Here is a 25,652-nt window from a genome sequence, read left to right as displayed (position 1 = left end):
TAATCATAGGAAAAAAAACTGAGGATTGTTGGAGGGAAGGGGGTGGGGAGATGGGTAACTGGGTGATGCCCTTGTGACTTAAACAGCACTGGGTATATTATATAAGACTGATGAATCACTGACTTCTACCTCTGAAATAAATACATTATATGTTAATTTAAATTAAAAATATGGCTTCAAGTTACTACATAATGTCTAGTGCTTTCTTTATGCTTAAAGGACAGCTTTTAGAATTTTTTTATACATCAATCAAATCCACACTGACTTAGCTTGACTAAGCTTTGGTCTGGCTTCACTTCCCTTCACAAGCCCCTGCATTTGTTCCGTCCCCAGGTCTGAGCAAACACCCTGAACAGCTCAACCCGCGGCTGGCTGACCACAGCTGGAACATTTCATATCAGACTATGCCATCATGCTTTTAGTTCATTTTCCCCCCTCACTTGCCCAGTTTCCTCTCAAAAGTTCCTGCTTATTTGTAAATGTCTTATCATGTTCTCCTATCAGACTTCTTACTCCTCCCTCTAAAAGAAATGCCTTTTTCTAAAGTTTACTTACATAAGTAATCTCTACACCCAAGTGGGGCTCAAACTCACAATCTAAGATCAAGAGTCACACACTCCCCCCAACTGAGCCAGTGAGGTGCCCCAGAGAAGCGTTTTTCTATTGAATTTTGAGATGCTTTTATTTTTTTTTTAAATTATTCATTTATGATAGTCACACAGAGAGAGAGAGAGAGAGAGGCAGAGACACAGGCAGAGGGAGAAGCAGGCTCCATGCACCAGGAACCCGACGTAGGACTCGATCCCGGGTCTCCAGGATCCTGCCCCGGGCCAAAGGCAGGCGCCAAACCGCTGCGCCACCCAGGGATCCCTTGAGATGCTTTTAGATCCTGAAGTCAGAGCATTGTTCTTATTGAAATGGTCTTTTTGAAATAAGGTTCTCTTTACTGAAGTCTGGATTTATTTTTATTTGATATTTGAAGGTCCCAGTTGCTACCTTCTTCACAGCTGAAATGTTATTTTATCTATTGTTTACTTTGAAACAGTTATTTTCATTTTATGGCTAGTATTTCCTATTTAATTCGATTTCTAATATTTACAGTACCCTTCCTACTTATATTCAAAATGCACACTGATTTACATTTAGCTTGGTTCAAAAGGCACACTGATTGTGAGACGTTTCTTTGAGGTACTGAAAAAATCAGGGCTGCGTACAGAAGCAACAAACCCATGCCACAATCTCTGAATTGCTGAAGAAGCGACGTTTCAGCTACTTTCCAAAGCCCTGGGCGAGCGGGCTCATGGGAATCGCAGTGCGGACGGCTAAGAGCCCGCGCCCGAGGTCCCGGGAACTGGCCTTCCGCCGCTCCTTTTGCGCAGGTGCATCACCTCGCGGGCTCGCTCAGGTCCTGCCGCCGACAGTGAGGGACGGTTCGGAGTTTCCGGGACCCTGCAGGTCCGCCTGCCGCTCGGGGAGCTGGTGCGGCCGGAGTGGGAGGGCGGGCGAGGCCAGGGGGCGGCGGCGATCTGGGTGCCCCTGCGTGGCTCCGGGAAGCAGGCGCAGGCGGCAGTGCCTGGCTGCGGGAACCGACCCGCGGACCTCAGCGGGACTCTCGGCTGTTCGACCCGAGAGACGGTACGAGGCGGCGCAGGCTGCGTGGAGGGACCACGCGACGGGAGTCTCCGTTAGGGGGCGGGGGGGGGGGCTCGGCGCCCGGGAGGGACGCACACTCCGCGCGGACCCCGCGGCGCGGGGAGGGGGGGGTGCGGCCGTGGGAGGGGCGCGCGCTGCGCTTGCGCGGTGGGAGCGCTTGGTGGAGCGGGGCGGGCTTGAGCCGGTGCCTGGGCTCGTGCCGGGCCCGAAAACGCTCTGCGGTGGATGACGGACGCCGAGACTTTCCGTCTGTGAAACTGAAGATAGTAGTAGCATCTGCCTCACGCGACTGTTCAGAGGCTTAGATACTGCAGCTCGGTGCCCAGCAGGAGATACCAACCGCTGTTGTTAGTAGACTTACTCCTATCACTCATCACTTTATGCTCGCAACCGCGCACGTGGGTGTAACGAAGAAGAGCCCTGAGACTCCTGTGTCGCATCGCTAGCAAGCTAGAAGACAATTTTAGTTGTTTCTCGAATGCCGTAGTCTCTGCAATTTAGTTTCTTGGTTATAAAAAGCAAACATTGCATCCTGCATAGCACTTAAAAGAAATAATTTGACATGTGAAAAAACAATTTGAATGATTGAATCTTACCTTGTAGTAGTTCAGTTTCGGGGATTCCTAGGTGTCTTCAGAGCTTTTGATAGGGATAGCATAACTGTTTCCAAATTAGGTCTGTAACAGTGTTTTCAGCAGCCTTGATTTGAGTTTATTGATAGTCTGACCTCAGATTCTATATAATAACAAATACGTTTGAACTGTGGGCCTGTGTGACAATTGCAGTTAAAATGGATTTGCCCTTCAGGCTCATTTCTCATCTACCTTGGAACAAGGAAGTGAAGTCAGGAGGAGTCTCTAAGAACAGAATGTTAGGTGGAGAGAACCTTCCCACTATTTGAGTTTGTTTTTAAATAGGGTCAGTGTGGGACTCAGCTCATGACCCTGAGATCAAGACTTCAGCTGAGACCCAGTCAGTTGCTTAACCCACCCAGCCACCCAAGATGCCTCTTAAACTATGCTGCCTCTGTGTTCCTGGAGACGAGGAGACCCTAGATTTTCACAGCCTGTTCAAAATGAGTGAGATTTGAGAGTGTTGCCACATTCAGAGGCTTTCCCAGGCTGCCCAATGATGGGAGGCCTGGAGGCCTGCAGGAGGGCAACCAGGGTGAAAGGAGTGAAGGGCAGTTAGCCAACACAGGAAATAAAACTTCAGTGGAGGCCTTCCAGGGATATGTGGGGAAGGGCCTTAACACTAGATGTGAGTCAGTTTTGTCTCACCAATCCCAGCTCAGTCCCCACTGTCTTTATTTTTCCCTCTTTCCCAATTCTGAGCTCTTCCCATACAATGAATCTAGCATTTAAAGATGTGTTGATGAGTTCTTTATAGGACAGCAGTACAAGAAGAGTTATGTTTCTTCTTAAAAGTTGAGGAGAAATAGATGCTGAGAGTATACGTGAGTTTCCCTGGCAATGTGTTAGGGGCAGAACCCAGAAGAGATGTTGAGCCTCTCCAATTCAATGGTACATCATCACTGGTAACATGCATTCCTTAAAAGACAGCCATTGGAGAATCTGCACGTCCTTTAGGAAAACAATTAAAAAAGTACCCTTACCTGAAAGTACCTCCCTCCTTTTTTTCATAGCTTTGGTTGGGTTCTCTAACTGGAGGAGTAAACAAGGAAATGTACATGTAACAACTTTTGTTATACAACCTTTGCTGAAGGTTTAGTGTTGCTTCATTTAACATACTGCAATTTGTCTAACCAATTTTCTCATTTTAAAAATTTCTTTGAAACAAAAGAAAGGGGTATAGACATTGTTTTAAAAGTGTCCTAGATAAGGGACACCCTGGGTGGCTCAGCGGTTGAGCATCTGCCTTCAGCTCAGCATGTTCCCACGGTCCCGGGATGGAGTTCTGCATTGGGCTCCCTGCAGGGAGCTTGCTTCTCCCTCTGCCTGTCTCTGTCTCTCTCTGTGTCTCTCATGAATAAATAAAATCTTTTTAAAAATGTCCTAGACAATACTTCCATTCATCCAATGAAAAGTTGCACACCCAAGCTCTGCATGGCCAAATCACAGTCACATGTGGATGTGTGGGTGCTTTATCCTATGTCCTTTCCTGCCCGATCTGTAAGGTGAAAAGGATACTCTCCCACAGAGAGGCATTTCACTCTGGTGATGTTTGCAGATTTTTACGAAGACAAGTCCAAGGGGATCCCTGGGTGGGTCAGTGGTTTAGCGCCTGCCTTTGGCTCAGGGCGTGAACCTGGAGTCCTGGGATCGAGTCCCAGGATCAAGTCCCGCATCAGATTCCCTGTGTGGAGTCTGCTTCTCCCTATGCTTGTGTTTCTGCCCCTCTCTCTCTGTGTCTCATAAATAAATAAAATCTTAAAAACAAAAAAAAAGACAAGTCCAAGAACTGTAAGGCAATCTGTACCTCTAATGACTTCATTCCTCTTTTTCTATCCCAGCTCCACCTTCAGAGACCTCTACATTTTTCCAAGAGAGATCAGCAAAATAAGAAATCCTGTGTGAGTTGTTGAAGTCATTTTCTGGTTTGTTTTATAATGGATTTTATAAGGTTAATGATGCCTATATTTAAAATGGAAAAGTAGAACTATAATGAACCTGAAGAAAACAGCATAGCACAGTAGTTCTCAAACTTTAGTGTGCATCAGATCAAAACTGGGAAGTTTTTTCAACCATAGAGTGGGGCCTGAGGATTTTCATTTTTGAACAGAATTTTAGGTGATGAGGTGTATAGACCAGTAGCATTGGATTTGCAGATCAATAAGGCAAAGTTGGCAGGAGATAGATGCACACACACATCATATGAAGTTAGATGGTTATCAAACTTAACTTGCAAATATTTCTGGCCTTTTAGCCTTGATACCCTCCCCCCACCTCTGAAAAAAAAAAAAAAGACATGCATAGAGCAGCCTGCTTTCTTTTGGAACCTAAAGACTTTCTGGTCGAAAGCTGAATAAAAAAATTTTGTTTCTGTTTATATAAATGATGAGCAACCTTCTGTTGGCAACCATGAACTAAATGCCTGTAATTATCCTTTAATGGAAGCAAGAGACAGTACCAAGAGGAACCTAGTTAAATGAGGTTTTTTAGGAGGATGTATGACTGAAGCCCATGTAGACAGCTTTCCATTGGTCTTAGTTTGTTTTGTTTTCCTTTGATAACCTAGAACTTCTTTGGAATAAATTGACTACATGTTCTTAAAATAACTCCAGAATTCCCAGTCCCTGGCAACCACTCATCTCCTTTCCCTCAGTATGGACTTTTGTCTTCTGGGTCTTTTATATAAATGCAGTCATACAATATATATTGTTTTATGTGTCTTCCTTCACTTAGTATAATGTTTTAAAAATGCGTCCATATTGGGCATGTTACAGATGTCATTCTTTTTCTTTTCCATCTTTACTAAGGTATATTTGACAAAACTGTAAGATACTTAGTGAACATCGTGATTTTGATATTTGCATACATTGTCAGAGGATTCTTCCCATCTAATCTGCTAACACATCTATCACCTCATATATTTCTTTTTTGTATGTTTTTTGTTTTGGCTTTTTTGGTGAGAAACTTTTAAGTTCTCTCTTAGAAAATTTTAGTGGTACAATGCAGTGATATCAACTATAGTCCCTATGTTATATATTAGATCCTCAGACCTTCTTCATTTTATAGCTGAATGTTTGTACCTTTTTACCAAGACTTTGTTCCTTTTTTTTTTACTTTGTTCCTTTTTATTGCTGAATAATATTCCATTGTATAAATGGACTATATTCTGTTTACTTATCAGTTAACAGACATTTGGCTTGTTTCTGCCTTTCCACTATTGTGAATTGTGCTGCTTTGAACATTCATGTGCAAGTTTTCTTGAATATGTCCTTAGTTCTTCTGGGTATTTACTGAGAAGTGAAATGCTGGATTGTACTTTTGTTGTAGTCTTAACTTTTTTAAAGATTTTTTTTATTTATTCATGAGAGACACAGAGAGAGAGGGAGAGACATAGGCAGAGGGAGAAGCAGGCTCCCTGCAGGGAGCCCAATGCAGGACTCGATCCCAAGACCCTGGGATCATGACCTGAGCCAAAGGCAGATGCTCAGTCACTGAGCCACCCAGATGCCCCAGTTGTAGTTTTAATTTTTTGAGGAATAGCCAAACTGTTTTTCACAATGCCTGCACAATTTTATATTTCCACCAACAATGTATAAGAGTTCGTTTTTCCTCATTATTGACAAAGCTTATTGTCTTTATTATAGCCACCCTGGTGGGTATGAAGTACTATTTCATTGTGTGTGTGTTTTTTTTAAAGACATTTTATTTTATTTTTTTAAATTTTTTATTTATTTATGATAGTCACACAGAGAGAGAGAGAGAGAGAGAGGCAGAGACATAGGCAGAGGGAGAAGCAGGCTCCATGCACCGGGAGCCTGATGTGGGATTCGATCCTGGGTCTCCAGGATCGTCGCGCCCTGGGCCAAAGGCAGGCGCTAAACCGCTGAGTCACCCAGGGATCCCTCATTGTGGTTTTGATTTGCTTTTTTCCTAATGACTAATGAGTATCTTTTCATATGCTTATTGGATATTTGTGTATCTGCTTTGCAGATATGTCCATCCAAATCCTTGGCTCATTTTTAAATTCGATTTATTGTTAAGGGTATTTTGGAGACTAGACTTTTATCAGATATATTTTCAAATATTCTTCCCGTTTTGTGAGTTATCTTTTCATTCTCTTGAAAGTATGTCCTTTGATTCACAAAAGGTTTTAATTTGGTAAAGTCTGGCTTATCTCTTTTACTTTGTTGCATTTGCTTTTGATGTCATATCTAAGAATCCACTGTCAATCTAAGATCATGAAGATTCACTCCTGTTTTCTTCTAAGAGTGTTAATACTCTTAAATGTAATAACTCTTACATTTAGGTCTTTGATCTATTGAAACTATTTTTTCTCCCATTGAATGACCTTGGCACCTTTGTTGAGAATCAGTTGACCATAGATGTGTGGGTTTATTTCTGGACTGTCAATTCTGTTCATTTGCTCTATATGTATATTATTATGCCAGTTCTATCCCGTTTTGATACTGTAGCTTTGTAGCATGTTTGAAGTCAAGAAGTGTGAGTTCTCTAATTTGTTCTCCTGAACAAATTTGCCAGTATTGTTTTGGCTATTTTTGTTAAAAGACTTATTTATTTTAGAGAGAGACAGTGCATACAAGCAGGAGAGGCAGTGAGAGGGAGAGAGAATCTCAAGTAGACTCCACACTGAGTACAGAGCCTGACATGGGGCTCGATCTCATGACTCTGAGATCACTACCTGAGTTGAAACCAAGAATCAGGTGCTTAACTAACTGCAACATGCAGGTACCCCTGTTTTGGCTATTTGATGTCCTCTGCAATTACATATGAATTTGAAGATCCTGTCCATTTCTGGAAAAAAAAAAAAAAAGGCTGCTGGATTTTTCATTGAATCTGTAGAACACTGGAGGAGCATCACCATGTTATCTATATTAAATATTCCATTTCAAGAAAAAAGAGTGTCCATTTATTTAATCTTTTAAAATTTCTTTCAGGGGGATCCCTGGGTGGCTCAGCAGTTTGGCACCTGCCTTTGGCCCAGGGCGCAATCCTGGGTCCCGGGATCAAGCCCCGCGTCAGGCTCCCAGCATGGAGCCTACTTCTCGCTCTGCCTGTGTCTCTGCCTCTCTTTCTCTTTCTCTATGTCTATCATGAATAAATAAATAAATAAATCTTTTATTTTTTTTATTTTCTTAAATAAATCTTTTTAAAAAATAAAAATAAAATTTCTTTCAGCGCAGTTTTGTGGTTTTCAGTGTGCAAGTCTTGGACCACCTTGATTAAATCTGTTCCTAAGTATTTTATTTTTTTATGCTATTGTAAATAGAATTGTTTTCTTAATTTACTTTTGGATTGTTCATTATTAGTGTATTGAAAAACAACTGCTTTTTGTGTATTCATCTAGTGTTTTACAATTCTGCTGAATTCGCTTATTAGCTCTAATAGGGTTTTTTGTGGATTCTTTAGGATTTTCTATTTAAAAGATCATGTCTTCTATAAATAGGGAAAGTTTTACTTCACTCTTTCTAATTTATGCATCTTTATTTCTTTTTCATACCTAATTGCTCTGGCTGGGATTTCTCTAACAGTGATGACTTGGAGTGGTCTAAGTGGGTATTCTTGTCTTGTTCCTGATCTCACTGGAAAGCATTGAGTCTTTCACTATTAATAAATATATTAGCTATTTTTCATAAATATCTTTTCTCATGTGGTGGAGTTCGCTTTTACTCCTAATTTATTGAGTGATTTGTATTCTGAAAAAGTTTTTATATGTAGTTATTTTTTTCTGCTTCAGTTGAGAACTGTATGTGTATATGTTCTTTATTGGTGTGATATATTAATGTTCTTATGTTAAACTGCTCTTGCATTCCCCATGTAAATTCCACTTTGTCATGATTCATGATCCTTTTAGTATGTCAATTGCCTCAAATTCATAGTATTTGGTTGAGAATTTTACATCTGTATCCATAAGATGCATTGTTCTATCATTTTCTTTTATTGTGATGCCTTCATCTGGCTTTACTATAAGGGTAATTAATACCAGTTTAATAGTGTTAAGAAGTATGTATTTATCTTCTTTTTTGATGAGGAGTTTGGGAAAGATTATTGTTGTTTCTTCTTTATCTTTGTTAAAATTCACCAGTGAGGTCATCTGGTTCTGTACATTTCTTTGTCGGGAGGTTTTTGATTACTAATTCTATCTCTTTGCTTACTATTCACATTTTGTATTTTTTTTCTTGAATCTGTGGTAATTTGTGTGTTTCTAGGAATTTATTCATTTCATCTAAGTTACCTAATTTTTGGTATATAATTAATTGTTCATAGTATTTTTTAACAACCCTTTTTATTTCTGTTAGGTTGGTAGTAGTGTCTCAATTTCTGATTTGAATATTTTGAGCTTTCTCTAATTTTTACTTGTCAATCTAGGTAAAGGTGTTTCAATTTTGTTGATTTTTTTTCCAAAGAAGCAACTTTCAGTTTTGTTAATTCTGATTTTTATTATTCTTTGTCCTTCCTGAGACAAAGACAAAAACACATATTTCTTACTCTATCACAAGGAGAGAGACAAACAGGGAAGACACCATGTGATAAGAGATTGGAATAATGCAGCTGCAAACCAAGGAATGTCAACTGTTGCTGGTCATTGTTGGAAGCTAGAAAGAGGCAAGGAGAGAGTCTACCCAGAGTCCCAGATGGGAGCATGGCCTTGGTGATGCCTTGCTTTTGGACTTCCAGCTTCCAGAACTGTGAGAGAATACATTTCTCATTACAAAACTACCAATTTGTGGGAATTTGTTGTAGCAGCTCTGGGAATCTCATATGTGTGCCCATTAACAGATTTGTAGTTATTATTTAATCCTTATATCTTTTAAATCAGAGGAAAAAAACGAAGCTTGTTTACCTTTGTAGTTTAGTTTAATGGTGTTCCTTATTTCTTCTAATGCCTTTGAGTTAATGTCTTCCATTCATCAAGGACTCCTTTTAGCATTTCTTGTAGGATAGGTGTATTAACAACAAACTCTCTCAGCCTTTGTCTGAGAATGGCTTAATTTCTTCTTTTTTTTTAAGTAGGTTCCACACCTAGTGTGGAGCCCAACATGGAGCTCTAACTCATGACCCCAAGATCAAGACCTGAGCTGAAATCAAGAGTTGGATGCTCAACTAACTGAACCACCCTGGTGCCCCTACTTTTGTCATTTTGAAGAATAGTTTTTCTGAATATAGAATTCTTCATTGAATTTTCTTCTTTTAGCACCTTTTCTGATGAGAAATTGGCTATTAATTTTTCTAACACTGTCTTGTACATGATGAGTCTTCCCTGTTCTTTCAAGATTCTTTTTGTTGTCTTGACAGTTGGTATGCTGTATCTCAGTGTTTATCCTATTTGTAGTTTCTTGAGCTTCTTGGATGTATAGATTAATCTTTTTCATCAACTTTGGGAGGTTTCAGCTATTATTTTTTAAAAATATATATATTTTTTGCTCATCCCTCTGGGATCCCATTATGTAGCTTTTGGTATGCTTGTTGCTGTCCCACAGATCTCTTAGGCTGTCTGTATTCTTCTTCGGTCTTTTTTCTTTCTGCCCTTTAGACTGTATAATTTCAGTTTACCAATCTTAGAGTTTGTTGATTTCCTTTCCTACCTTCTTGTATCTGCAGCAGAAACCTCTAGTGAATCTTTCATTTTAATTATTTTTTCAACTTGGGAGTTTCTGTTTGGTTCCCTTTTATACTTCCTATCTCTCTGTTGATGCCTGCTTTGGTGGAACATCATTCTTCTGTTTTTCTTTAGTTTTTTTTTTTCATGGTTCCCTTTATCTCTTTAAACCTATTTAAGACAGTTGACTTATAATTTTTGTTTTGTAAGTCCATAGCCTAGCACTTCTCAGAGAAAGCATCTATTAATTTTTATGAATGGAGTATACTTTCCCATTTAAGTGCCCTGATATTTTTTGGTGAAGACCAGACATTTTGATATTATGTTAACTCAGAAATCAAGTCATCCCTTACGCTATACCCCAGACTTGTTACTGTTGTGTGAAGCATAGTTTTGTGGTTGTGTAATGAGTTTCTAAACTATTTCTATAAAGACTGATTGTTCCATGTCTTTACCAAAGTCTCTATTTCATCTGCCAGTGTTGAACTAGTGATTTAACAGAGATTTAAATGCCAAGGGCCAACAAAACCAAAAATCTCTTGAGTCCTTGCTGCTGGGGTCTAGGTGCATTGCGGTACACCTCCCATAACAAGCTGGGTCATTTACAACTCTTCCTTCACCCTCACTTTTTGCTTACCCACAGCTGGTGGCCATTAGAAGTGAGCTTGGGGCTTTTTTTAATATGTGCCTCATCCTGAATATGTGTGGTGTCTTCCAGATTTCCAGGAGTATACAGATTTTTTTCAAAATCTCAAACCATTTCACTCCCCAGCTTTTCTTCCTAGACTTTTTTGTCATATCTTGTTTGCCCCAGCTGATATCCTTTGCCCCTGGTGGCAACAGCTGGCTCATTTGCCTTTAACTGTTTTAGATGCTTTCCCCATAGTCATTTCTCCAATGTGAGAGAGTTATTAGCATTCTGCATTAGTCTTGCAGATCACCACTAGACAGGTCAAAACAAACAATCCCAATTGTTTGAGAACCAGCTCTGTTTTACTCTCTCTAGCACCAGGAATCCACACCAAGAATATGGGATTTCATCTTCTAAGACTGTTGCTGAGCTAGTGTCATGGATTAAATTTTGTTTGCTGAAGAGTCATATGTACAAGTCTTAACCCCTACCCAGTACCTTAGAATATGACCTCATTTGGAGACAGGGCTTTTACAGAGGCAATCAAGTTAAACTGAGGTCATTAAGCTGGAGTCCCCATTAAAGAGAGATTTGCACAGAGTTGCATACACAAGGAAGATGATGTGTCATAGGGAGAAGATGGCCTTCTGCAAGCCCTTGAGAGAAGCCTCAAACACCTCCTTCCCTCACAGTGCTCAGAAAAAACCACTGTGCCAACACCAAACTCTTGGACTCCAGTCTTCTGAACTGCAACTGCAAACAGTAAATTTATGTCATGTAAGCCACTCAGTTTTTATAGTTGTTCTGGTAGCCCTAGCAGTTGTGTGCGGCCTGAGAGGGTGTGGTGGAGCAAGATGGAGTTAAAATGAAACGGATCTCTCCCACCAGGTTTCACTTGCCGCCTTCTCGGTCAGTCATTTGCTTGATGGTTGTCAGCTTTTGCCTCTTTTCCAGGGTTCTGATAAAATTCATTCTGATAGTTGCCGGGTTTTTTTGATGTTTCTGGGGAGGGCTGGCACTCTGGGAGTTTCCTGTCATACCTCTTTTCCTGAAGAAGGTTTGCTTCAGTGATATTTTGCAGTGTTTGAGTTCCTTGACTTCTGTAGCATTTGACTTCATTGCCTGTGCTCCTCTGCAGTCTACTGTGGGCTCCTGTGACTCCACGTAGCCCCTTCCTACCTGTCTAATGATAGTGATAGCTCCTTTATGGAATCTTGGTAGAAATGTATAACTGCATTAAAAGCTGTAACAAATGACCACAAATGTAGTGGCTTAAGCCAACACAGAATTATCCTCTTAGAGTTCTTGGAAGTCAGAAGTCTGAGATTAACCTTATGGGTCTAAAATCAAGGCAGTGGCAGGATTGGTATCTTCTGGAGGCTCTGAGGGGGAGAGTCTCTGGCTTTTTTTTTTTTTTTTTTAAGCTATCTGGCAACTTCCTTCGTTTTCAGAGTGCATTACTTCAGTCTCCACTTTGTCTTTACATTGCCTTCTCTTCTGTAGTCCAGGCTCTGTCTGAAGGCTTGTTAGGATGCTTGTGATTAAGCTCCAAGCCTGATCTGGATCATCCAGGAAAATTTCCTCTTTTCGATTCTTAGCTTAATCCTATCTGTAAGGTCTCTCTGGCCATATATGGTAATGTTCACAGGTTCCAGGGATTAGGCCATGAATATTTCTGGGGCCATTAAATCAGTCCACTACTGCTTTTTCATCCCTGACTCACTGTTCCTTTCTATTTGTATATGTACATTGATTTGTTGTTCTATTTGTGTAGGTAGACAGAACTGTATGTATATATCGTAAAATAATAATGTATTTTTGTTTTATATGATTTTTAGAATTATGAAGGCTCTCTTATTTGCTATGTATGTTCCTGCAGCTCTGTTTAAAATTTATTTTTAATTTCTTTTAAAAGATTTTATTTCAGAGAGAGAGAACAAATGGGGGGGGGAGGAGAGGGAGGGGAAAGAATCTTAAGCACACTGTGCTGAGCAGAGCCCAATGTGGAGTTCAATCCTTTGACCCCGAAATCATAACCTGAACCAAAATCAAGACCGGATGCTTAACTGACTGAGCCACCCTGGCACCCCTGTATTTAAAATTTAATATTTCATTTAAGATCTGTCCAGATTGGTTAATACTTGATCTTTTTAACATCCTGTTATATAAGTGTAATTTTTCCTGTCCATTTCTTCATTTGAAAGACATTTATGTCATTTCCATTTATCATTATTATGTATAATTCTTCAGTGACCGCCTTTTATATTTTCTCTCCCTGTATAAAAGGAAGCATTTCAAGCATTCCATAGTACACACATGATTAATATTGTTGGGTCATAAGGACAAGACTCCCAATGTCACTTGTCTCCTGCCAAGTTGGTCTAAGTGACCAAACGACTCATACCAGCTCTTATATGATAGGACATCTTTCTTTGCCTCCTTGTTGACAGTTGATACTGTTATTCAAAAATTATGGCCAGTCTGATGGATAATGAAAACCTTATTGTTTTGATTTGTATTTCTCTGATTATGGATAAGATTGGGCCTTTCGGTTTTCTTCTGTAAATGTTGGTTTATATATTTTGTATATTTTTACATATTTTCTATTGATTTTGTTCTTAATAACTCATATTTATGAGCTTTGTATAGTAATCTTTGTTTTAAATAGATTCACTGTAAATATCTTTCCCAGGGTTTGTCTTCTCTGTTCACTTTATGATAGCATTGGTCATATGAAAGTTTTACAGTTTGATGTCAGATTTATGAAATTTTTTTATTATTTTTGTTTTTTACTGTATTTTTTCTTTTTGTTTTGTTCTTTTTTCTTTCTTTCTTTCTTTTTCTGGTTTGTTGAGTTTGTTTGGGTTTTTTACAGTTCTTTTATCCTTAGGTATATTCCCATTGTGATACATAGTCACATTCCTGGGAACCCTGGGTGGCGCAGCGGTTTAGCGCCTGCCTTTGGCCCGGGGCGCGATCCTGGAGACCCGGGATCGAATCCCACGTCGGGCTCCCGGTGCATGGAGCCTGCTTCTCCCTCTGCCTGTGTCTCTGCCTCTCTCTCTCTCTCTCTCTCTCTCTCTCTCTCTCTATGTGTGTGACTATCATAAATAAATAAAAATTAAAAAAAAATCGACATAGTCACATTCCTGTCTTAAATTTAGCAGGTATTTTCTCTCTGAGGTATACCATCAAATTGAGACACAATTCGATTCATTTGTTTCATTTGTTCCTTTTGTTTAAGGTTTTGTTTTTATTTTCATAATTATTTTTATATAAGTATAAAAAATATTTAAATTTTTCTGAAGACGGACTGTGAATATAAAGCAAAGTGTATTCAGAGATAAGTCTGGCTTCTATCTCCGTCCCCTCCATCCTATTCCTTCCCTTACCATGAGGGTGACCTTTTTTTTTTAAGTTTTTCTTTTAATTTCCCTATGTAAAGAGTTTCTAAAAAGCGAAAAAACAATAGCATTCTAAATATGGACAAGAACTGTGAAGAGAAAACTCACAGAAAGAGAAATGCAAATGGCACTAAAACTTATAAAATCAAGCTTACTCTTTAAAAAAGAAGAATGTAAGTAAAAATTAGACTGAACCATTTCACTCCTGTTGGACTGACAGAAATCCAAAAGATCTAACAACACATACACTTAATTTAATTTGCTACAGGCATAAAAGCATCCTCATATCCTGTTCAGAATGCAAAGATTATGCCCTTGTATTCTTTCGTATTATGGACTTTTTAAAGTCCTGGTCATGTCTTGTTGAATAGTTATTCTTTTTTTTTTTAAATTTATGATAGTCAGAGAGAGAGAGGCAGAGACATAGGCAGAGGGAGAAGCAGGCTCCATGCACCGGGAGCCTGACGTGGGATTCGATCCCGGGTCTCCAGGATCGCGCCCTGGGCCAAAGGCAGGCGCTAAACCGCTGCGCCACCCAGGGATCCCTTGATTAGTTATTCTTGAACTTAATTATACTTTAGAATCATCTGGAACTCTTTGAATATTCCTATACCTGGACTGCACTCCATACCAGTTAAGTCAGAAACTCTGGGGAGTGACACCTGGCAGTGTGCAGCCATGTTAAGAAGCATGATTATAGAATGCCCCCACATTTGTGTTGACTGATCTGTTTTTCCTCATGATTAGATTCAGAATATATATTTTTATTAGGCTCATTTATTGTATATTTCTTATGTCGTCTGACTGTACCATTATCTAAATACCACCAAATAATCTCCACTTGAAAAGTAGTCTTCTTTTTTTCCTTTTGTAAACTAATAATCTGTCAGGTGACATTTGGAGACTGTGAATGTTCTTATTCCCCATGACCTTTCATCCAGTGGTTGACTGTTTAGGTTGAGCACCTTTTACCGTGTTTATTGGCCACTGATCTTTTGTAAAGTTATTGTTAGATCCTTTTCCCATTTTTCCATTAAATTGCGTTGTTCATATTGATTTTAGAAATACATTCTGGGTATATAATCCCTTTATCATTTAAATGTGTTGCCAACATTTCTTGCTCTCCGTTTTGCTTTTAATTAATGGTTTCCTTTAGATTAATAGTTCTTAATTTTAATGTCATCCAATTTATTTCAGTCTTTTTCTTTATGGTTAGTGTTTTTGGTTTCTTGCTTAAAATTTTTTTGATTTTCTACAGATTGTGAAGATAAGTTTATCATGTTATCTTTTGGAAGTTTTACTGATCACATTTTGATCTATAATCCATCTCTGGAATTGATTTCCACATATTATTTGAGACTGAAATCAAATTTGTTTTTTTTTCATGTCCTTTCTCACTGCCCTACTGTAACACATTGTTTTATAAACCAGGTGTCCATGTTTGTGAGTCAGTTTCTATACTATAAATTTAGTTCCAATGATCTTTCAGTTTATTCTTTTACTGATAGCACACTGTTAAATTACTCTAACTTCAGAATAAGTTTTTATATTCACTAGTACATCAGTTTTCTACTTTGTAGTAAGTCACCTCAAATTTTACAGGTAAGAACAACACAAATTTGTCATCTCACAGTTTTTGTGGATCAGGAGTCTAAGCATAAGTTAGCTAGGTTCTCTTAGGCATAATACTGCAGTCAGGGTGTCACCTGGGACTCCTTATCTGAGGCTTGGTTGGATTCCATTCTGTAGATATGTGGTAGAATTTATTTCTGCAAGCCTTAAAACTCACAGTAGCTTCCTTCTTTGAGGTCAGTAGAAGAGTGTCTCTGATATTGTACATTCTTTAAAAAGACTCACATGATTAGGTCAGGCCCACCTAAGTCAATCTCCCTTTTAGACCAAAGACAACTGATTATTTGCAAAATCTGTTTTGCCATAGAATGTAACTTAATCACAGGGACATAAGTCTTTTCCACTAAAGAGGAGTTTATATCAGGGTGTTGGATCCACTGGAAGTCAGCTTAGATTCTGCCTAACACACATAGTGTGAGTTTATCCTTTCGTTCTCCAAGATAGCTTTGGTTGTTCTTGGCCATTTGAATACAAGTTTGAGAATCAGCTTACCAGTTTCCATAAAATATCTGCTAAGATTTTAATTCTGCTTTGTCTTGAATTTATAGGCCAATTTGTAGAGAAATGAGACTTCTGTAATATTGAATTGTCTAAACCATGAATATAATGTATTCCTTCATTTGTTTAGGTATTCTTTGTTTTTTCTCAATAATACTTTATACATTTCTGAAAAATAGTATTTTTTCTGTTAACTAATTTTTAGTATATGGCATGAGTATTGATTAGCTATTTGTTTTGATAACCTGGGAATGATACGTCTCTGTCTCTGCTTGCTTATGTCTGTTGCAGTATTTTTCACAGTGGTCATCTGTGGATAGTATATAACTTAGGAACTGTGCAAGACAGTCTCTTTAGTTATGGGAAGAAAATATTCAGATGCCTGCCTAGGTTTATTTTAATCCATAAAAAGAATGAAGAAATCTAATATACAGTGAAATGAATATAGGCTGTAGTATTGTACTATAATTATGTAATATGATAAATACAATTACATCGGCAACCGTTACAATATATAAATGTATCAAAGTTATACAATGTTACATGCCAAATTTATTCAGTTGAAAAAAATTAAAGTGATTTAGGAAAAAAAAGACAATTTAATATAAATTGACATTATAAGTTTACTATTTATATAAAAAAAAGTTTTCCTTGATGGAAGAGTAATCAAATGTTTTGGACTCCCCTATTCTACGGGAATTATGTCTAGAATTACTCAATAAAGTATTCCCTGAAGACCATTATAGCTCTTTATGTGATCATAGTCCAAATAGTACTTTCTTGTGTGTTCACTCACCTCTCTAACTACATACTTTAGATTACACATGGTTATTCTGTTGCTCCAGGTGTCATGATTATCATGATTATCTGTTATCAATGAAACCCACCCCAATAGCAGGAATAGAACTTTTCTCTCCTCTGTAACCTAGGTCTCCTTTGCACATCTGTTTACTGTAGTAACATGGTATGCTATATGGTAGTTGGATACTTAATGTTTGTGTCTGTTTATCAGATTATATGCTCCTTAAGAACAGTGATACGATTTTAATCAGTTTTCAGATTTTTAAAATTTTATTTATTTGACAGAGAGAACAAAAGCAAGCAGGGGGAGCAGCAGGCAGAGGGAGAGGGAGAAGCAGGCTGAGCAGGGAGCCTGATGTGGGGCTGGAACCCAGGACCCTGGGATCATGACCTGAGCAGAAGGCAGCCACTTAACTGAGCCACCCACATGCCCCTGTTTTTTGGATTCTCTAAGTAGGAGAGTTCTTATGGCATGCAGGCACATAATGGGACACCAGTAACTTATCACAGCAGTGAGCAATGTCTATCATGATTTCTTCTCTGACCAAGTACAAAAGTAGACATGCCAGAGGACACGTTCTAATTAACTGAAGTGAGCTACATGACAGTTCTCTGACAGCTTTTTCATTCATGTCTTCCCATTCTGATTACTTACATTTGAACACAAATACGCTGTTTCAGGGATCCTTATCATTTGAGGATGTGACTGTGGGCTTCACTCAGGAGGAGTGGCAGCACCTGCACCCTGCTCAGAGGACCCTGTACAGGGATGTGATGCTGGAGAACTATAGCCATCTCATCTCAGTGGGTAGGGATTGTTTTCCATGTGGACTTTTAGTATGCACTTCCTTTCTTGGTTTGACATCTGTAGCAGCTTTGTTGAGTTTAATGATATTTAGGCTTTAGATTCAAGCTTCTGCTTAAGCAGGATTGTTGAAACACCATATTGTTTTCTTCTTCAAAGAAAGATTGTAACTGACCCCTGAAGCTTCATTTTCTGTCTTATTCAAGGGCCCTGAAGCCAGTGAGCCTAGCCTAATTCCCATGTCATTTCCCAATTACAGGGTGTTGCATCCCTAAACCAGAAGTGATCTTGAAGTTGGAAGAAGTAGACCAGCCATGGATATTAGAGGAAGAATCTCCAAGTCAGAGCTACCCAGGTGAGTTAGTACGTATTAAATAGGTGGACAGCAGATGACATCATATGAATTGTTTTTATTCTTATGTGTTTGCCTATATGTTCATTTTCACATTTAACAAATACTGGGGACCTCCTCTGCTTCACTCAAGTTTTAGGTGCCAAAACACATCAGCAAACTAAATTTGTTCCTGACCTCATGGAGCTTACATTCTGATAGGGAAAGATAAGAAACAAACAACAGTACATATGTACACACAAACACATGATGTGTCCATAAAATAGCGAGGAAGTTATAGGTTGAAAATAATGAAGTGTAATACTTGAGAAAGGAGGTTCAATAAGGCATTTTTGATGAGATATTAGTTTGAATGAAATGAGGGTGAACATCATGGGGAATCTTGATAGCAGAGGTGACACTAAATGTCAGTCTACCAAGGCAGGAATGTATTTGGTGTTTTTGAGGACACACAAGTATCAATGTGCATTGGGGGTGATAAATGAGCAGAGACTGGTACGATTTAGCATTGTTGAGGCAATGGAGCTCAAATTATGTAGGGCCATTTGGACTGTGATAAAGACTTTGATTTTATTCTGAGTGAATTGAGAAGCCCTTAGGGCAATTTTACCTAATATAAGTGACATATGCTTAGTTATGTTTAAACTTTTCTCTCTGGCTGCCAGGCAAAGAAAATACTAATAGAGGCATGGGGATGAAAGTGAGACCATCAAGACAGTATTTCAGTCTATGAAAAGGTGATAATCACTTCCCTTGGTTGGGATTGGTGAAGAAGATTAAAAGTGATTGGCTTCTGGATATGTTTTAAAGGTGGGACCTCTAAGATTTTCTGTGGGTTGGATAAGGACTGTTACAGAAAGAAAGGAGTCAAAAACAACTTGAAGGAGTTCATCTAGAGCAATGGGATGAGTGAGTGCCAGTTCCCAAGATGGAGGATGCTGGAGAGGAACAAATTTGGAGGGGTTACTAGGAGTTTAGATTGCACACATCAAATTTCAGGTAATTATAAAATACACAGGTTTACATGGGAATAAGCATTTGGCTGTGTAAGCAGAGGTAGTTTAGGGGAGACCCCAAGTTGAAGGTATTTGTTTGGAAATGATCAACTTATGGTAACATTTAAAGTTTTTAAATTTAGTGTTTGAAGCTAAGGGATTGGGTAACTACCTCTCCCTTAGATGTAAGGATGAACAGATTTGAGAGGTCTGAAGGCTGTCCCCTGGGACACTAACTTTCAGAAGTCCTGGAAATGAGAAAGCGCAGCAAGGAAGAAAGAAGCAACTGTGTGGGGATAAGGTGGAAACAGAGAATGTGGTATCCTGTAGCCAAGTTAAGACAGTTTGCAGACAAAATGAACTTCTTGAAGAAGAATATATAAAGTCAGCATTTCCTGTCTCTGCCTGCAAATCATCCAGAAGCATTAAGGAATATGAGCAACACAAACTTCATTATATGACACTAGTGGATATCTGAAATCCCAAATAAAGGTAGCAAAATTGATTAATCAAGGAGTATGTGTATCAGCAGGTGAGTAGAAAACAAAAGGATTTCTGATGCTCACAGGGACTGGCAGAGTGCTTTTCATGAACAGAGCACATTTTCTTAGGTGTGAAATCTTAAAATTTATATTAACAACAGTGCTGCACACAACATAGCTGAGCTTCTTTGGACACAGTTTGGTTTTGCAAAGCAGACATAGTAAAGTATAGCACAAACCATATTTTCAGTAGCTCTGTTTCTGTGACAGTGCAAGAGACACTTTACATTTGGGAAAACCACCTCACAGACACCAAATGTAGAGATAGAATCTTAAGTGCTATCTTAGTGGCTACTCCTAGGACACAGAATTTGAAGCCAAACCTTACTTGATAAAAGTTGGTCAGGATGTTCAGACATCCTGCAAAAATGAGGGAAGCTGAGGAGTAATGCTGGTTCAGAGGAAGGGAAAGTTCATGGGGGTGATTACATTGTTAGCTGTAACTCTGTAATTAGCACTTCTGATTGCTCAGACCACCAGAATATTTTTGGAGTCTTGATGTGAACCACTGTGTGCCAGAGAAGCTTGTCAGAATACTGGAAGGAAAAATGATACATCTTTTTCTTTTGTTTTTATTATTATTTTTTTAATTTTTTATTTATTTATGATAGTCACAGAGAGAGAGAGAGAGAGAGGGAGAAGGAGGCTCCATGCACCGGGAGCCCAACGTGGGATTCGATCCTGGGTCTCCAGGATCGCGCCCTGGGCCAAAGGCAGGCACCAAACTGCTGCGCCATCCAGGGATCCCTGTTTTTATTATTTTTTTAAAATAAATTTATTTTTTATTGGTGCTCAATTTACCAACATACAGAATAACACCCAGTGCTCATCCCATCAAGTGCCCCCCTCAGTGCCCATCACCCATTCACCCCCACCCCCTGCCCTCCTCCCCTTCCACCACCCCTAGTTCATTTCCCAGAGTTAGGAGTCTTCATGTTCTGTCTCCCTTTCTGATATTTCCCACACATTTCTTCGCCCTTCCCTTATATTCCCTTTCACTATTATTTATATTCCCCAAATGAATGAGAACATACACTGTTTGTCCTTCTCCGATTGACTTACTTCACTCAGCATAATACCCTCCAGTTCCATCCACGTTGAAGCAAATGGTGGGTAGTTGTCGTTTCTAATGGCTGAGGAATATTCCATTGTATACATAAACCACATCTTCTTTATCCATCATCTTTCCATGGACACCGAGGCTCCTTCCAGTTTGGCTATTGTGGACATTGCTGCTAGAAACACCGGGGTGCAGGTGTCCCGGCGTTTCATTGCATCTGAATCTTTGGGGTAAATCCCCAGCAGTGCAATTGCTGGGTTGTAGGGCAGGTGTATTTTTCACTCTTTGAGAAACCTCCACACAGTTTTCCAGAGTGGCTGCACCAGTTCACATTCCCACCAACAGTGTAAGAGGGTTCCCTTTTCTCCGCATCCTCTCCAACATTTGTTGTTTCCTGCCTTGTTAATTTTCCCCATTCTCACTGGTGTGAGGTGGTATCTCATTGTGGTTTTGATTTGTATTTCCCTGATGGCAAGTGATGCAGAGCATTTTCTCATGTGCATGTTGGCCATGTCTATGTCTTCCTCTGTGAGATTTCTGTTCATGTCTTTTGCCCATTTCATGATTGGATTGTTTGTTTCTTTGCTGTTGAGTTTCATAAGTTCTTTATAGATCTTGGAAACTAGCTCTTTATCTGATAGGTCATTTGCAAATATCTTCTCCCATTCTGTAGGTTGTCTTTGAGTTTTGTTGACTGGATCCTTTGCTGTGCAAAAGCTTCTTATCTTGATGAAGTCCCAATAGTTCATTTTTGCTTTTGTTTCTTTTGCCTTCGTGGATGTATCTTGCAAAGAAGTTACTGTGGCCGAGTTCAAAAAGGGTGTTGCCTGTGTTCTCCTCTAGGATTTTGATGGACTCTTGTCTCACATTTAGATCTTTCATCCATTTTGAGTTTATCTTTTGGATAGGTTCTTAAACAGTCTTCATTGTTACATTTTCTGAGCATAAAGGTAACATGAAGGATAGCTGAGAATTCTTAGGGTAAATAAATATATCAATTGAATGTTTTAGGCCCAGGCTTCTGTGGTCATAAATCTAAATAAAAACAAGAAAGGTAGCAATGTGGGAATAAAAGAAAATAAATTCTTAATACTATGTCAAAGCAAGTTTAAAATGGGGAAAAATTAGCATCTGGTAGAATATCTGACAAAAGAAGCTTTAATATGCCACAACTAAAAACAACTGATGGCTTTGTTCATCTTTCAGTTAGCTTTCTCATTTTTTTGGTTTTACATTTCTTTAGACATTTGTATTTTTTGTTAACAGTAGCAGAGGAAAAATTAGAAGTTACATTTAGAGGACTCTATTTACACACCCAAAAAATCACCTTCAGAAACTTAATTTGGTATTAACAGTATACTAAATTAATGTACAACAAAAGAGAATTTTAAAAGGAGGAGAATGAAACTGGAAACATGTACAGCATAAAGAGAATTTAGCTGTACAAATATAAGTATGTGAGAAAAATTATGTAAAATCGGATCCTTTAAAATAGCAAATCATTCCTCTATTTCTTTAGGGCATTCTTCTCTACTAATTGTCATGGCCTCTCTAGTACTCTGCATTTCCCCTTCCCAGATGAGCCATTCTTTTTTTCAAAGTCTGCTTTCCTTCACTGTGCTTTATATTTATTTCTAATGTATATATTAAATTTTAAAGTATATATTTCTAAATTGCCAAATGTAGCTGTGTGTATTCTAAGTTTCTATCTTCCTTTTCCACCTTGTCAAGTTTTGACAAGGATGGGGCACATGACTATTTGGATCACTCTTATTTCACAAGACAAAGTCAGTGATGTAAAAGGGCAATTGTTTTAAGTGTAATTTCATCATAATTATGATATGGTTCATGGTTTATGGTTGGTTTTCTCATTTCTAGAAGTCTGCAAAGTTGATGACCAACTAGAACAGAATCAAGAAACCCAGGACAGACGTTTCTGGCAAGGTCCATTTATCAACAGCAAAACACTGACTATACACAGAGGTAATGTATTAGGAAGAATTTTTAATTTCAGTACAGACATAGTTCCTTCCATAAAAATATCCTGTAGGTGTGATTCGTATGGTATGAATTTGAAATGTATTTCAGAATTAATTATTAATAAGAAAAACTATTTAAGAAGTCTGTTGACCTCAATACATATGGGAAGTTGTTTCTTCATATTAACCATGAACAAACTCAAATGGGGAAGAAACCTTGTGAGTTCATTCAAAATGGAAAATACCTCAGTTATAATGAAGGTTTCATCACATATCAGAGAATTAAAAATATAGAGCAATCCTTTAAAAGCAATAAGGAATACAAGGAGTGTGGGAAAGATTTCCATGAGAAGGCATTTGTCATCCCATATAACTATGCTCACATAGGAGAGAGTCCTTATGAACATAATGAATCTGATAAAATACTCTGTAATAATTTAACCTTCATGGTCCATAAGATGGCACAGAGAACAGAAAAACTTTTTGAGTCTTATGAGTATGCTAAAACTTTTGAGCAGTCAGCTCTCTTGAAACACAGAGTTCATTTAGAAGTGCAAGGTTATGAGTATATCGATAAAGTAGATAATTTCAATGGGAAATCACATTTTCCTGACACAGGAAAGAGAATACTTGACTATAACAACTTGGGAGAACCATTCTGGGAGAAGTCAGTTCTTACTGTAACTCAGAGAACACACATAGGAGACAAAGCCTATGAATGTGGAAAAGCATTCTGCGAGAACTCAAAACTCACCAAACATCAGAAATTACATACAAGAGAGAAACCCTATGAATGTAAGAAATGTGAGAAATGCTTCTCTCGGAAATCTCTCCTCACTTTACATCAGAGAATCAACACAGGAAAGAAACCATACGAATGTAAGGAATGTGGGAAATACTTCTCTAGAAGTTCACACCTCATAATTCATCAGAGAACTCACAGGAGAGAAACCCTTTGAATGTAAGGAATGCAGAAAAATCTTCTATCATAAGTCATATCTCACAGTACACCAGAGAATTCACACAGGGGAGAAGCCCTATGAATGTAATCAATGTGGAAAAACTTTCATAAGCAACTCAGTCCTCACAATACATCAGAAAATACACACAGGTGAGAAACCATATAAGTGTAATCAATGTGGGAAATTCTTCTCTAGAAACTCTACCTTACAGTACATCTGAGAACTCACACAGGGGAGAAACCCTATGAATGTGAGATATGTGGGAAAACCTTTTGTCACAAGTCAGATGTCACTAAACATGAGAAAATTCACATAGGGGGAAAACCCTATGGATATACTCAGTGCAGGAAAACCTTTAGTCGCAACTCAGGACTAAAAGTACATCAGAGGGGATCCCTGGGTGGTGCAGTGGTTTGGCGCCTGCCTTTGGTCCAGGGCGTGATCCTGAACACCCGGGATCGAATCCCACGTCGGGCTCCCGGTGCATGGAGCCTGCTTCTCCCTCTGCCTGTGTGTCTGCCTCTCTCTCTCTCTCTCTCTCTCTCTCTCTCTCTCTCTGTGTGTGTGACTATCATAAATAAATAAAATTTTAAAAAAAAGTACATCAGAGAACTCACACAAAGGAGAAGCCGTATGAATGTAGTGAGTGTGGAAAATCCTTCTCTGAGAAATCAGTCCTCACCATACATCAGAGGATACACATGGGAAAAACCTTATGAGTGTAATGAATGTGGAAAAACCTTCTACAATAAATCAGACCTCACTAAATACCACAGAACTCACACAGGTGAGAAACCCTATGAATGTAAGGAATGTGGGAAATTCTTCTCTATTCCTAGAGAGAATATTCTCTATTCCTATTCTTTCTGTACACCAGAGAACTCACACAGGGGAGAAGCCCTATGTGTGTAAAAAATGTGGGAAGACTTTCCGCCATAAGTCAGACCATATAATACATAAACAAACACAGAGGGGAGAAATCATATCACTGTAATCAGTGTGGGAAAACCTTTACTTGCAGTTCGGTCCTCAGATCACATCAGAGAACTCACACAGGTGAGAAGCCCTATGAATGTAATGAGTGTGGGAAGTCATTTTCTGAGAAATCAGTTCTCACTGTACATCAGAGAATACACACAGGGGAGAAACCTTACAAGTGTAATGAATGTGGGAAGTCCTTCTATCATAAGTCAGATCTCACTAAGTATCAGAGAACACACACAGGAGAGAAACCCTATGAATGCAATCATTGTGGGAAAACCTTCACTTGCAACTCAGGCCTCAAGGTACATCAGAGAAGACACATAAGAGAGAAACCCTAGGACTGTATCGAGAGGGAGATAACCTCCAAGAAATCAGTTGTTACAGTACATTCAAGGTTATACACGGGGAAAGAACATTTTTAAATATTGCAATGAGAGAAATCTTTCTCATGTGATTCATACCTCAAAATACACAGAAAATTCACAAAGGACATGACTCGTAAGAATGTAAAGAATGGCAAATCTTTTACCATCAGTCATCTTCCAAAATAAATAAGAGAATACTCATAGTAGAAAATACTCTGAATTTAATAAATGTTTGAAAATCTGTTGTAAATAAGAAAACTAAAAGTGACTGTAGAAGAAACCTTACTAATGCATATAGGGAAGGTGGGGAATTATTTTATTATGAAGTAGATCTTATTAAACAAAAAACTTCACTGAGGGGGACACTTGATGGGATAAGCACTGGGTGCTATACTATATGTTGGCAAATTGAACTTCAATAAAAAATACACGTATATTAAAAACAAAAAACAAAGAACTTACATAGGAGACAATACTGTCAGTCAAACAGATGTATGAAAATATTCTTCCAGAATTTGGCCATAAATAACAATCAGACCACACTTCGGAAAAAGTGTCAACTCTTGTATTTTTTGAGACCTTCATATACAAGTTGTACTCAATGAGTGTCAGGGAAATAATAGGGAGATACCCAAAGCAGCAAACGTGGTTGAGGCTTTATCAAGAAATGCCATTTTGTTGAGCAAGAAAATTGATGTTGGAAGAAGTCGTAAAGATGTTTTGAATGTGCAGGCTTTAA

General features: G+C 38.6%; 1 protein-coding gene across 1 annotated transcript; it reads left to right on the top strand.

The window, feature by feature from the left end:
* Positions 1-1,045: 1,045 nt before the first annotated feature.
* Positions 1,046-25,652, top strand: LOC129499131 (zinc finger protein 33B-like). Its single transcript, XM_055308760.1, is given in 12 exon segments — positions 1,046-1,635; positions 4,127-4,184; positions 17,551-17,677; positions 17,934-18,029; positions 22,502-22,735; positions 22,738-23,542; positions 23,544-23,764; positions 23,767-23,946; positions 24,168-24,270; positions 24,272-24,425; positions 24,427-24,527; positions 24,529-25,652. Coding segments are annotated over 12 exon segments (2,772 nt in total). The 5' UTR covers positions 1,046-1,300; the 3' UTR covers positions 24,887-25,652.

This window comes from Nyctereutes procyonoides, unplaced genomic scaffold, assembly GCF_905146905.1.
Source record: "Nyctereutes procyonoides isolate TBG_1078 unplaced genomic scaffold, NYPRO_anot_genome, whole genome shotgun sequence".
Taxonomy (NCBI): domain Eukaryota; kingdom Metazoa; phylum Chordata; class Mammalia; order Carnivora; family Canidae; genus Nyctereutes; species Nyctereutes procyonoides.
This window is presented reverse-complemented; position numbering and strand designations above follow the sequence as displayed.